The sequence below is a fragment of the Somniosus microcephalus genome, chromosome 29 (assembly GCF_052327205.1).
Source record: "Somniosus microcephalus isolate GS21.2 chromosome 29, FLI_Smic_1.0, whole genome shotgun sequence".
Classification (NCBI taxonomy): domain Eukaryota; kingdom Metazoa; phylum Chordata; class Chondrichthyes; order Squaliformes; family Somniosidae; genus Somniosus; species Somniosus microcephalus.
Genome location: NC_141015.1, coordinates 24727844 through 24742758, shown reverse-complemented (window position 1 = coordinate 24742758; position 14915 = coordinate 24727844). Strand labels below are relative to the sequence as shown.

Sequence of the window (14915 nt, the reverse complement as noted above, 5' to 3'; positions counted from 1 at the left end):
TGACTCCGAGGCGAGAGTGTTACCCACTGAGCCACAGCTGACACTTAAAGCATTTCTAAATCTTGACTTTTGAACATTGCCATGAAATTCAACATCCTTGCCGGCACAGACTCGATGGGCCGAATGGCCTCCTTCTGTCCAGTAGATTTCTATGATTCTATTATCCTTGTTGTTGTTATTCATTCTCAAAACACATACAGGAGGAAAATCAATGTTGGGATCAAAAGCAAAAGACTACTTTTTAACGAAAAGTCATGAAAAGAATCACTTACCGATCGGCTTAATTAATTATAATAGCAAATGATTATAAACCCAGAAATCAAAACGTTAACAGGAAATGCTGCTGAAAAGATATATGGTGTGTAGAAGTAGATGACAGTATAGGACAGCCACGATAGTCTTTACCTGTTCACTCTTGTATGTTCATATATATGTCTTCCCATAGGGAGGGTGAGGCACAGGTTGATTATAGTCGGAGCTTAGATGGACGTGGCATTGGTGCTGACACTTGGAGTAATCCAAGATGTTGGTGAAATTAGAACCGTCTGCAATCCTTTCAACAATGTTTGTCATGCAGTAAAAGTTACAAAATGAAGCGTGGCATTTTTCATTCCTGGCCAAAAACATTGATTTCCTTATCATACCATCAAACTGGGAAATCTCCGAGTGCCGAAGCAAAACAAAGCTGCGGGAAGCAGGGAGTTCCCCTCAGCTCCACCAGTCCTACTTTGAGATTTCCCCCTTGGGTGCTACTTTGGGACTCCCTCTAGTAGTGTTGGCAGAGCTGCAAGGAGTGAAAGGCAGATTTCCTCCCGCACGTTCTGAGGGTGTGCAGGTACCCGTGCTCCCTGTTCTGTACGGCTCAGTAACATGCCATGTAGTAGATTTAATAAGAACATAAGAACATAAGAAATAGGAGCAGGAGTAGGCCAATTGGCCCCTCGAGCCTGCTCCGCCATTCAATAAGATCATGGCTGATCTGATCCTAACCGCCAATCCACTATGACAGGACTATCTCCTGAATCTAACAGCATTAGACACACGAAAACAGGAGCAGGATCAGGCTACACGGCCCCTGGGCCCGCTCCGCTACCCACAGGGCCATGACCTATCCGAACCTAGACTCATGTCCAAATTCCTGCCCGCTCCCCGTAACCCTTAATTCCCTTTTCTACTAGGAAACTGTCTATTTCTGTTTTAAATTTATGTAATGATGTAGCTTCGACAGCTTTTTGGGGCAGCATATTCCATGGACCTACCACCCTCTGAGTGAAGTAGTTCCTCCTCATCTCAGTTTTGAAAGAGCAGCCCCTTATTCTAAGACTATGCCCCCTAGTTCTAGTTTCACCCATCATCTGGAACATCCTCCCTGCATCCACCCGATCCAACCCCTTCATAATCTTATATGTTTCAATAAGATCGCCTCTCATTCTTCTGAACTCCAATGAGTAGAGTCCCAATCTACTCAACCTCTCCTCATATGTCCATCCCCTCATCCCCGGGATTAATCGAGTGAACCTTCTTTGTACTGACTCGAGAGCAAGTATGTCCTTTCTTAAGTATGGACACCAAAACTGTATGCAGTATTCCAGGTGCGGTCTCACCAATACCTTGTACAACTGAAGCAATACCTCCCTATTTTTATATTCTATCCCCCTAGCAATGAAAGCCAACATTCCATTGGCCTTCTTAATCACTTGCTGCACCTGCATACTAACCTTTTGAGTTTCGTGCACCAGGACCCCCAGATCCCTTTGTACTTCAGTACTTTCAAGTTTCTTGCCATTAAGATAATAACTTGCTCTACGATTTTTCCTGCCAAAGTGCATAACCTCACACTTTCCAGTATTGTATTCCATCTGCCAAATCTCTGCCCACTTACTTAGCCTGTCTATGTCCCCTTGCAGGTTTTTTATGTCCTCCTCACTCACTACTTTCCCTCCCATCTTAGTATCATCTGCAAACTTTGATGTGTTACACTCGGTCCCCTCCTCCAAATCGTTAATATAGATTGTAAAGAGTTGGGGACCCAGCACTGACCCCTGCGGAACACCACTGGTTACTGATTGCCAGTCTGAATATGAACCATTTATCCCAACTCTCTGCCTTCTGTTAGATAGCCAATCCTCTATCCATGCCAGAATATTACCCCCAATCCCGTGATTTTTTATCTTAAGCAATAATCTTTTGTGTGGCACCTTGTCAAATGCCTTTTGGAAGTCTAAATACACTACGTCCACTGGTTCCCCTTTATCCACCCTATATGTTACTTCCTCAAAGAACTCCAGCAAATTTGTCAAACATGACTTCCCCTTCATAAAACCATGCTGACTTTGTCTTATTAAATTATGATTATCCAAATGTCCTGTTACTGTCTCCTTAATAATGGACTCCAAAATTTTACCTACCACAGATGTTAGGCTAACCGGTCTATAGTTTCCAGCCTTCTGTCTACTGCCCTTTTTAAATAAGGGTGTTACATTAGCAGTTTTCCAGTCTGCCGGGACCTTTGCTGAGTCCAGGGAGTTTTGGAAGATTATTACCAATGCATCCACAATCCCTACCGCCACTTCCCTCAAAACCCTGGGATGTAAGCCATCAGGTCCAGGTGATTTATCCGCCTTGAGTCCCATTATTTTACCAAGCACTACTTCCTTAGTGATTTTAATCGTATTTAGCTCCTCCCCCCCTATAGCCCCCTGCTTGTCAAGTGTTGGGATATTCTTGGTGTCCTCTACTGTAAAGACTGATACAAAATATTCATTCAGTGTTTTTGCCATCTCCATATTTCCCACCATTAATTTCCCGGTCTCATCCTCTAAGGGACCAACATTTACTTTAGCCACCCTTTTTCTTTTTATATAACTATAAAAACTCTTACTATCTGTCTTTATATTTTTTGCTAATTTACTTTCATAATGTATCTTCCCTTTCTTAATCAATCTTTTTGTTATTTTTTGCTGTCTTTTAAAGTTTTCCCAATCCTCTATCCTCCCACTAGATTTGGCTACCTTATATGCCCTTGTTTTTAGTCGAATACTATCCTTAATTTCTTTACTTAGCCACGGATGGCTGTCTTTTCTTTTACACCCTTTTTTTCTCAGTGGAATATACTTTTTTTGGAATTTGTAAAATAACTCCTTAAATGTACACCACTGATCATGTATCGTCTTATCCTTTAACCTATTTTCCCAATCCACTTTACTCAATTCCGCTCTCATACCTTTATAGTCTCCTTTATTCAAGCTTTAACAAGTGATGTGCCTTCTTCAGTGTCAAATTTATAATGCATAGAAAATGTACTTGCTCACTCGTACACTTTGTTCTTTTGTTTGACAGAGCCACTTTGAAGAACAGCGGTGACCAGGTCTGCATTCACCCTAAAACAAGATGGCTTCGTTTCAGAAATAGGCATCTGTAAGGACACAAAACCATGTGATTTTCTTTAAATTATTTACAACTGCAGTGTCCCTCATTTTAACAATGCGTTTGAGTGCACTTATATTGAGCCATTACTTTATCAAATGAAATATCTATTTATAATATATTTAAAGATGTGTGTATATGGCACACTTCCTGTAAGTGTAACACTTACTTCTTGTAACACTTACTTCCTGTCACACTTACTTCCTGTCACACAATTTCTGTCACAGCAGTTGGCGGTAAAACAATAGCACTTCTGCAGCAAGACTTTTTTAGCTGGGGATTTTTGTTTTCTATGGGGAAAATACGACAAACAAGAGACTCTACCTGTTTGTGGTTGCAATCTTCATCTGATCAGAATCATTGGGACAAAATTCCCCCCCTTTTTAAAAAAAAAACATAGCCATATAGAAATAAATTGAATGATCAGCTTTAACTGGTAGATGGCAATTATCCCACAATCAGTCCAAGACTTGCCCTTTAGATCAGGGTCCTTAATGGAGCATATGAACTTCAGTCCTTATTTGTATTATGGGTACAGTTTGTAAATGATTCTGGAAACTATTTCCGCTTGTTGGGGAGTCTAGGACTAGGGGGCATAGTCTAAAAATTAGAGCCAGACCTTTCAGGAGTGAAATTAGGAAACACTTCTACACACAAAGGGTGGTAGAAGTTTAGAACTCTCTTCCGCAAACGGCAATTGATGCTAGATCAATTGTTAATTTTAAATGGGAGATTGATAGATTTTTGTTAACCAAAGGTATTAAGGGATATGGGGCAAAGCTGGGTATATGGAGTTTGGTCGCAGATCAGCCATGATCTCATTGAATGGCGGAACAGGCTCAAGGGGCTAAATGGCCTCCTCCTGCTCCTATGTTCCTATGTTCTTGTAACAGATTTCCACATGAAAAAAGGACATCATGAATCTGACAAAGTTAATGATTTATGGCCTGCTGCTTTGCATTGCTTAAAATTGAGGCCAATATCTTCAGTCAGAAACACTTTAAGGCAATGGGCAGCAGCATTTTTAAGGAATGCTAAGGGAATTGGAAGCATGCAAATTTGCAGTGTTTTGGAATATGAATGTACCAGTTCAAATTAATACATAATGGGACACAACAGCGCCAAGGGAAATATACACGTGACTGTGCGGCTGAAAATAACTGAACCCTGACTAGGTCCATTTTAATTTTGTAACGCTTGTTAATGTTCCGCATCACACTACCTTATTTTATAGAGACTTTAGACATTGGTCTATGGGAAGCTATTTGTCTGGATTTCCTCCCGCCTCCCCCCCCCCCCCCCGCTGATATCTGAGCGGAACTTGCCATTGGATTTCCTGCTAGAAGTGACCGGTGACATTCCGCAAATTTTTTAAAAATTCGTTCATGGGATGTGGGCGTCGCTGGCAAGGCCAGCATTTGTTGCCCATCCCTAATTGCCCTTGAGAAGGTGCTGGTGAGCCGCCTTCTTGAACGGCTGCAGTCCGTGTGGTGAAGGTACTCCCACAGTGCTGTTAGGGAGGGAGTTCCAGGATTTTGACCCAGCGACGATGAAGGATCGGCGATATACTTCTAAGTGGGGATGGTGTGTGACTTGGAGAGGAACTTGGAGGTGGTGGTGTTCCCATGCGCCTGCTGCCCTTGTCCTTCTAGGCGGAAGAGGTCGCAGGTTTGGGAGGTACTGCCGAAGAAGCCTTGGTGAGTTGCTGCAGTGCATCTTGTAGATGGTACAGACTGCAGTCACGGTACGCCGGTGGTGGAGGGAGTGAATGTTTAAGGTGGTGGATGGGGTGCCAATCAAGCGGGCTGCTTTGTCCTGGATGGTGTCGAGCTTCTTGAGTGTTGTTGGAGCTGCACAAATTTAAAACAGAAATGGACAGTTTCCTAGAAGTAAAGGGAATTAAGGGTTACGGGGAGCGGGCAGGAATTTGGACATGAGTCTAGGTTCGGATCGGTCATGGCCCTGTGGGTAGCGGAGCGGGCCCAGGGGCCGTGTAGCCTGATCCTGCTCCTATTTCGTGTGTCTAATTCTGTTAGATTCAGGAGATGGTTCTGTGATAGTAGATTGGCGGTTAGGATCAGATCAGCCATGATCTTATTGAATGGCGGAGCAGGCTCGAGGGGCCGATTGGCCTACTCCTGCTCCTATTTCTTATGTTCTTATGTTCATCCAGGCAAGTGGAGAGTATTCCATCACACTCCTGACTTGTGCCCTGTAGATGGTGGAAAGGCTGCCCATACATGGACGGACGTACTGAAATGATATTTAAATGGTGGAAATTTGTCATCACAGAAACCCCACAGTGCAGATAGAGGCCATTTCGGCCCATCGAGCCTGCACCGACACATATCCCACCCGATCCCCGTAACCCCTACATCAACACATATCCCACCCTATCCCCGTAACCCCTCGTATTTAATTCCCCTAACACTAAGGGTCAATTTATCATAGCCAATCAACCTAACCCGCACATCATCTGATGTATTTTCTGACGTTTTCCTTGAACACTTGTCTGTCCCTTGGTGGTGCCCAGTGTTGTTATGGCAACGGAGGGGGATTTAAATTCGACTCAATAGCACAGGCCGTGGCACCCGATTTAGTTTCACCAGCGGCCTGGAACCCTCCAAGGCCTACCACAGCCACTCCTTGGCAGATGGTCAGGGAGCTGCCCCCGGGGTCAGGAGTTCACCGTTGCAGCAGCTGGATGTCCCACCACGCTGGCGATGGACCCCAATTCCGCCAAAGTGGAAGATCCGGGCCATTGCCTCGGTATATGTGGCAAGTTTCGACATAAATGTATCGCATTAAAACATCCGCAGTGCCAATATTTAAATTGCATAACTGAAGAGAGCCGGGTTAGCGTATGATCAAAACAAGAAAGCTATAACGTTAATATAGCTTGAGGTTGTCTAGTGCAATTAAACAAAAAGGCACTTTACAGCCTTCTGGACTCAACTTCGAGTTCAACAATTTCAGACCATAACCTCTGCCCCTATCTTTTTTCTCCATTTTTTTTCTCTCTCTCACATGGCAGCTGTCGATCATTCAGCCATCGCCATTTACCCTTTCTCTAGAGCCATCTTTTGTTTCTTAACTTGTCCCATTACCATCTCCTTTGGCCTTGCACCATCATCCATTTTGTCTCCTAATCTCTCCTGCCTTCCACCCTATCACAGACCTTCCCTTTTGTTCTTTCCTCCCCTCCCCCCTTTCCCTGCCCCTACACTTGCTTGAAAACCTGTTCCATCTCCAGCTTTTTCCAGTTCTGACGAAGGGTCATCGACCTGAAACGTTAACTCTGTTTCTCTCTCCACAGATGCTGCCTGACCTGCTGAGGGTTTCCAGCATTTTCTGTTTTTATTTCAGATTTCCAGCATCCGCGGTATTTTGCTTTTGTAAACAAATACAAACTTGATACGCCAGCTAGTTTTTAATAAGAGCCTCCATTACTTTGCAGGAAATCCATGATGTAAAGGCTACAAAGATGTGTTGACCCTGCGTGCTGATGCGACTATCAGAAAAAAGTGACACCCTTTTGTATTCTATGCAGACTGGCATCATGCTCAGCATATTACCTAGTAACCAGCTGTTGAGAGCAAACCCCAGCAATATCATTTAGAAGCTGAATGTCTATAGCAACACATGGTGACTTATGCCTTCAGGTCCAATGTGACAACCATCATTACTAGCCTTTCATCTACGTCATGTTAACCTTAGGTTGGAATATTTTTTTAAAAAACACATAAAGATGAGCACGTGCATCCCAGTTAAAGGCAGTGGTTCAATCCTGCGGTTTTGATGAGATTCCTAAACTGCCAATGTGACACTGCAACTTGCTGCCTTCACCTATTAACCTACATGAATCTGGCTGCCCCAACAGCTTGAATAAAACAACTCAATTTTATGACCAAAAATGAATGCAGCCGTCCGCATATAATCTCAGATATGCAGTTGTTGCACAGCAGGCTGAGATTATTGGGGGATCCCCCCCCCGCCCATCTCCTGGCTTTGACTCTGGTGGGAGTCTGGCAGAACCCCCCAGGGTAACGGTGGAAATGGCTGTTTCCCCTGGGGATCTGCTGGTCTCCCACCAGGGTCCCAGCAGGAGACTGGAGGGATTTAAGTGCCAACGGCCGCACTTTACAAAACAAATTGGCAAGGGACCTAAGTGGCAAGCTCGCTGGTTGATATTTGCAGAATACTGCGTTTATATTAATATCAAAGACCTTGCAGGGGTTTTCAAAAATTGCACAGCGGTGTGGCAGAAGTGGGTAGGCAACCGAAATGCCTCTACAGTGAAGCATTCACCTTAAATGGGATGCTGAATGTGTCATTCCACAGTGAGGTCTTGGCGCCAAGGGGGAAATGATGCATCAATCCCAATGGACAGGGCAAGGAAAACCAGCAGGAAAAATAAACATAATAGCAGTCAATGGCGGGTCCACAAAACATTAATAACAGTCAGAAATGTCTGGTTGAGAAGGTAATCACTTGGCGTTTTGGTCTGCTTCCCACAACATATAAACATATGTTGATAATGACAAAAACATAGACAAATACTTTTTCCGCAAGGTTTAGACCATGTAACAAAAATAAAATTCCAGCTATATTGCCTTCAAGTTGAAACTTTTACATTGGAAGTTGTCTGTGTGCGTAGAAGTACCTCTCAATAGTGTTCGTTCGGCTCGGTTGTCAGCAGTCTCACCTCTGACTCAGAAAATTATGGGGTCAAGTCCCACACCAGGGAGCGAGCACATAAACTGAGACTGACACTCCAGTGTTGTACTGAGATGAGCTGTTAATGCCGGGCTCCATCTGCCTACTTACACAGCCGTTAAAGATCCCATAACAATAATCGAAGGAGGCCAGGGTGTTCTCCTGAAAACCCTGGCCCCCGAAACAGATTAATCAACCACGCACCTCACCACCGTTCAAAGGATCTTGCCGTGCGCAAAATGGGTGCTGTGTTTGAGATAGCGTCGACTGCATTTCACGTTACTTCATTCGTATGCAAATTCCTCTAAGTGCCTCTCAGAGCTGTGATAAGATGCTTATATAAAATGCAAGTCCCGAGGAAAATGCTTGCAGAACATTTTTGCGGAAAGTAAACCAAATGCAGAGTGTTTTATTGGGGGGGAAATATCATGCAAGGAAAAGCATTAAAAAAGTTGGGACACAGTAGAAAAAATATATACACTAAAAATCATATAATGGAAAATTACTGACAATAATATATATGCTACAACTATTATTAATCTAAATTCAATTTTATTAAATAGTATCAATGTCTGGGGATAAAGGTAGATTGGTATCGAACAATTTCAAACGGGGTGGTCTAAATAAAAACTGAATTGCTTTTGGAAATTGATCTATAGGGCCCCAGGGAACAAATGTATTCTATAAGTCAGTCATTATTAACATAAATCTACACAATGGTAACTGATTTCTCTCTCTAACCTAATGATCTGTATCAGCTATTGATTTTGTCCTTGAATATTCGGCATTGTTTTCCAAATATTTCACAAGTACGGTAATAACTAGTAATTGGGAAATCTGATGCCTTTCTGTCTGACAGCGTTCTTGAGCCAGGATTGCTCATTGTAACACAATACAATGCCATTTTTGTACGGTTCCTTGTCATTCTTTCTAAATTTACAAAGCCTTTGTGCCTGCTCCCAGGAGTTCAGCTTGCTTTGTTCGCGGCCTCTGTCTGATTTCCTGCCCCGAATCTACGACTGTTGCAAAGGAAAGTTGAGAATTTGTGAAAGTTGCTTACAGAAAAGCTGATGCAGTTATTCTCTGCTGTGAAGCTCCTTTAAAATGTGAAAAGACATGCAATGACCGCACAAAAGCTTTCTGTTCAAACTGTGCGGGGAATTCTTGTAAAATTTTCTTGCAAACATTTACGTTATTATACAAAATAAAAGCATTTTGAATTTGAATTTTTGCCTATTTTGAGTATGTTGATGGCTGTAGGGTAGAAATTACTGTTAGATACATTGTTATCAAACTTCTCTCTGTTATTTTAGCAGCGGCTTTAGTTTAATTTAAATAAATATGTTAATGCCTGCATTAAAACAGTGGAGAGAACAACTCCTTTATTTTATTCATTTATGGGATGTGGGCATCGCCGGCAAGGCCAGCATTTATTGCCCATCTCTAATTGCCCTCGAGAAGGTGGTGGTGAGCCGCCGCCTTGAACAGCTGCAGTCCGTGTGGTGAAGGTACTCCCACAGTGCTGTTAGGGAGGGAGTTCCAGGATTTTGACCCAGCGACGATGAAGGATCGGCGATATATTTCCAACTCGGGATGGTGTGTGACTTGGAGGGGAACTTGGAGGTGGTGGTGTTCCCCATGCGCCTGCTGCCCTTGTCCTTCTAGGTGGAAGAGGTCGCGGGTTTGGGAGGTGCTGCCGAAGAAGCCTTGGCGAGTTGCTGCAGTGCACCTTGTAGATGGTACACACTGCAGCCACGGTGCGCTGGTGGTGGAGGGAGTGAATGTTTAAGGTGGTGGATGGGGCGCCAATCAAGCGGGCTGCTTAGTCCTGGATGGTGTCGAGCTTCTTGAGTGTTGTTGGAGCTGCACTCATCCAGCTCACCGTGAGGTTGTTCCATATTCGTATTATAACATTACCAGTGCTAATTTTCACCCTCAAACAATGAACAATTTTGGGGGAAGGGAGGGTTTACACCCCCAAAGTCTGGATATTCCTGAAGTATGAAGCAGAAGATCAATTCTGACACAAAATCTTGTTGCACAGCACCTTCTAAAATAGTCTTCAACTCTTCCACCTCTACTAAAACCATAAAGTGGGACATGCAGTGGATGCAGTGTGGCTGTTGCTGCCAGTTTAGCCACAAGTAGAGAAACCTTTTGGTGAAACATCGTAGGCACATGCAAAATGGAAATGACCCGAAGCATATATGCAGAACAGGGACATCCATATAGTAAGTGGTTCAAGTTTGGTATGTTCAGGAATAAGTCTGAAATTGTTCAGTTTTGTTCAGTGTCATTCCCAATATAGCTCAAAAACGAGTGTCTTAGAATACAAAACAGCCACAATTATTGTCACCAGAAATACTATGTACTAAATTCAGTGCCGTACTGAGGGATTGCTGAATTGCAGGTGTCACGATGTGATATTGAACTGAAGCCCTGTCTGCCAACTCAAGAAAATATAAAAGATCCCATGGCACTATTCGAAGAAGAGGAAGGGATTCTCCTTGTGTCCTGAACAATCTTCTTCCCTCACCCAAGACTACCAAAATTAGGACTGCAGCAGTTCAAGAAGGCGGCTCACCACCACCTTCTCAAGGGCAATTAGGAATGGGCAATAAATGCTGGCCTTGCCAGCGATGTCCACATCCCAGGAATTAATAATTTTAAAAAAATCATCTGGTCCTTCATTCATTTTCCATTGGCGGGATCTTGCTGTGTGCAAGTTGGCTGCTGCATTTGCCAAAATAGACAGCGACTGCACTTCAAATGCAATCCATTGGCTGTAAAGTGGTTTGGGATGGCTGGGGTACATGAAAAGAAGCAAGTTCCTTCTTTCTTTCTTACCTGGTTATTGGCTCCTGTCACAAAGGGAAGTGCACTAGTCCAATTCCATCTGGTGAGACATTCTACATCAGTTTTCCAAACAGTATGTCTTATACAGTATGAAAAGATTCCCCTCATTGACTCTTTGCGTTAAACTTTTGCAACCATTCTTCAAGCATTTCTAAAGCTGTTCTAATATAATTCAATAATTGCAGGTGCATTTGCCAATTGAGTCAGTTATTAGCAAGAAACTGACTGATAAATGCCCACTCGATTCTTTGCTAAGCAATGATAGTGAACAGAAATAATTTTGGACGACAGAAATTGGCTCAAATTTCTCAGGAAGGAATCAAAAAACACTTCACATCTCTGGGCTCATCTGTCACAAACCTCTTTCCAAATCATTTCATTGGCCCTTTACACCCCCTCACCCCACGACAGAAGCCCTATCTCTGCAACAACATAACCACCATCAGCAATGCCACGGGAGACCTGCTAGTATGCTAAATTACTCCTGAACCCTCTAACGGATTGTTCTTGCAGGGCCTTAATGATCTGTTCTCGTCAGTCTTGCAACCCAAAATGAAATTGTTTATCCAAAAGTTTCATTTATAATACACTCCGATGCATGCCGTTTTTCTCAAGTATATCCTCCTGATATCCTTTGTTATGGTTAGATTACCCTCAGTATCTGATTTGAAGGATAAGCCCAACTATAATCTTATTTATAGACTCTGGAAGCTTGTGAAAAGATTCTCAAGATATTGAGTCTGTTTGCATATATTTGCAAGTCTGCCTTAGTGATAGCATTTTTCTAATTGGGGCACTTTATACATAGATACATAGATACATAGAAGATAGGAGCAGGAGTAGGCCATTCGGCCCTTCGTGCCTGCTCCGCCATTCGATGAGATCATGGCTGATCCTTTAATTCAGTATCCCGTCCCCGCCTTCTCTCCGTAACCCTTAACCCCTTTTGCCCGTAGAAATATATCTAATTCCCTCTTAAATATATTTAATGAGCTGGCGTACACTGCCCTCTGTGGCAATGAGTTCCACAGGTTCACCACTCTCTGAGTGAAGAAATTCCCCCTCATCTCTGTCCTAAATGGTTTAGCCCTTATCCTTAAATTATGTCCTCTAGTTCTGTTCTCACCCGCCAAGGGAAACATTCCTTCTGCATCCAGTCTGTCTAGACCTGTCAGAATTTTATACACTTCTATGAGGTCCCCTCTCAATCTTCTAAACTCCAGTGTGTACATCCCTAAACTACATAGTCTCTCCTCATAGGTCATTCCCGCCATTCCTGGTATCAGCCTGGTGAATCGCCGCTGCACCCCCTCCATGGCAAGAACATCCTTCCTCAGATGAGGCGACCAAAACTGTACACAGTACTCGAGGTGTGGTCTCACCAGTGCCCTGTACAGCTGCAGCAAGGTATCCCTGTTCCTGTATTCTAACCCTTTTGCTATGAAGGCCAGCATACCGTTTGCCTTCTTGACCGCCTGTTGCACCTGCATGCTCGCCTTCAGTGACTGGTGTACAAGAACACCCAGGTCTCTCTGTACTTCCCCCTCTCCCAATCTATTGCCATTTAAATAATAATTTGCCCTCCCGTTCCTGCACCCAAGGTGGATAACTTCGCACTTGTCCACATTATAGTGCATCTGCCATTTATCCGCCCAATCGCCCAGTCTGTCCAAATCGCTCTGGAGCTTCCTGGTCTCTTCCTCTGAGCCCACCCCCCCTCCTAGTTTAGTGTCGTCTGCAAATTTGGAAATGCTGCATCCGACTCCCTGATCCAGGTCATTAATGTAAATTGTGAACAGCTGGGGGCCCAGGACAGATCCCTGTGGTACCCCACTTGTTACTGCCTGCCATTCAGAAAATGAGCCGTTTATTCCAACTCTCTGTTTTCTATCTGACAGCCAGTTCCCTATCCACGCCAAAACTTTCCCCTTTATCCCATGAGCCTCAATTTTCCATGCTAATCTTTTATGTGGGACCTTATCGAAGGCCTTTTGGAAGTCCAGGTACACCACATCTACTGGCTCTCCCCCATCTATTCTACCAGTTACTCCCTCAAAAAATTCCAATAGATTAGTCAAGCACGATTTACCCTTTGTAAATCCATGTTGACTCTGTCCTATCCTGTCCCCATTTGCTAAGTGCTCCGCTATTTCATCCTTAATGATGGACTCCAGCATTTTGCCCACAACTGATGTAAGGCTTACAGGTCTGTAATTACCTGCTTTTTCCCTACCCCCCTTTTTGAATAGTGGGGTAACGTTAGCTACCCTCCAATCCATCGGCACTGTTCCCGAGTCTAATGAATTCTGAAAAATCATCCTTAGTGCATCCGCTATCTCTAGGGCCACCTCCTTCAGTACCCTAGGATGCATGTTATCAGGCCCTGGGGATTTGTCCACCTTCAATCCCTTTAGCTTCCTTAACACCATATCCTTAGAGATATTGATTTGCGTCAGTTCCTCCTTTGCCAATGTCCCTATTTTTCCCGATATCCCAGGGAGGTTTTTTGTGTCTTCCTTCGTAAAGACTGACCCAAAGTATGCATTTAGTTGATCTGCCATTTCCTTATTTCCCATTATATATTCCCCCGTATCTGACTGCAATGGACCAACTTTGGTTTTCACCAGTCTTTTCCTTTTGATATACTTATAAAAGCTTTTGGAGTTAGTTTTTATATTTTCCGCCAGCTTGTTTTCGTAAGCTATTTTGCCCCTCTTGATTATGCCCTTTGCCCTCCTTTGCTCTATCTTAAACTGTTCCCAATCTTCCGCTCTGGCGCTTTTTTTGGCTATTTTATACGCCCTATCTTTGGATTTTATGCTGTCTCTAATTTCCCCTGTTATCCACGGTTGAGTCACCTTTTTAGATTTCCTTTTATGCCAGATTGGTATAAACAATTTTTGCAATTTTGTCATTCTATCTTTAAATGTTTGCCATTGTTTATCTACCTCCAGTCCTCCCAGGAACGTTGTCCAATCAGACCTACTCAGTTCCCGTCTCATGGCATCATAATTCCCCTTGTTTAAATTCAGGACCTTAGTCTCTGAGTCAATTTCTTCGCTCTCCATTTCGAGTGAGAAATCGATCATGTTATGATCGCTCTGACCCAAGGGTCCCCGTACAACAAGATTACTGATTAGTCCCTTCTCATTGCACAGTACCCAGTCCAATATAGCCTGTTCCCGAGTTGGTTCCTCGACATATTGATCCAGATAACCATCCCTCAAACACTCAAGGAATTCCTCCTCCTCATTATTTTTACTGATTAGGCTAGTCCAATCTATATGTAAGTTAAAGTCACCTATGATGACAGCTGTGCTCTTATAGGAAGCTATCTTTTATTGTTCAGAACAGCATGGTGTTACAATCATTTGGCTCTTCAGTAAACAAAATAATTGAGCACTTACTTTCACCACGGTTCTTCTGGAATCAGGAAAGTACTTTAAGGCTGCTTGCTACAGATTCTCGGGTAAGATTAAATGATATAAAGACTCGTGGTGAGGGTCCGATGAGCAAACATTCTTTAACGTGGCTATGTTTATCAAATCCATGGGGTTTCTGTAGACTGAAGGTCCCTTACTATGACAAGATCTACATGTTTGAGTTGTTTTTACGAGGTTGCAAAATAAATACAGACGGGGGAAGGCTATTTGACCCCATCTTAACTCAGCCATTCAGAAAGCTCCTACCGTCCTCTCATCACATCATCCAACTGTTTTTAAATAATTTCAGGACTTTAATTCCTTTACCTGGAATTCAATCAATGTGATGAACACTCTTGCATGAAGAACCTCCTGACATCAGTTCTAAATTTGCCTGTTGTTATTTTGAACTGAAACCCATTGTTCTACTCTCATGATTTAGTTTGAGGTCATTTGCCAGATCTAACTTTTGCACTGTTTACTACCTTATAGGGT

General features: G+C 43.2%; 1 protein-coding gene across 3 annotated transcripts in view; it reads left to right on the top strand.

Moving 5' to 3' along the window:
- LOC147098553 (stromal cell-derived factor 1-like) overlaps positions 1 to 9368 on the top strand; it is a 38596-nt gene extending 29228 nt beyond the window's left edge. For 2 of the 3 annotated variants that reach the window (XM_085970390.1, XM_085970389.1), the window contains exons 3-4: positions 3340 to 3417; positions 6884 to 9368. In XM_085970390.1, coding sequence (XP_085826516.1) covers positions 3340 to 3417; positions 6884 to 6899 — 94 coding nt within the window. In that variant the 3' untranslated portion in view covers positions 6900 to 9368. Of the gene's footprint in view, positions 1 to 3339; positions 3436 to 6883 lie in introns of all 3 variants that reach the window. The other variant, XM_085970391.1, reaches the window with a different exon arrangement.
- The last annotated feature ends 5547 nt before the right edge of the window (positions 9369 to 14915 follow it).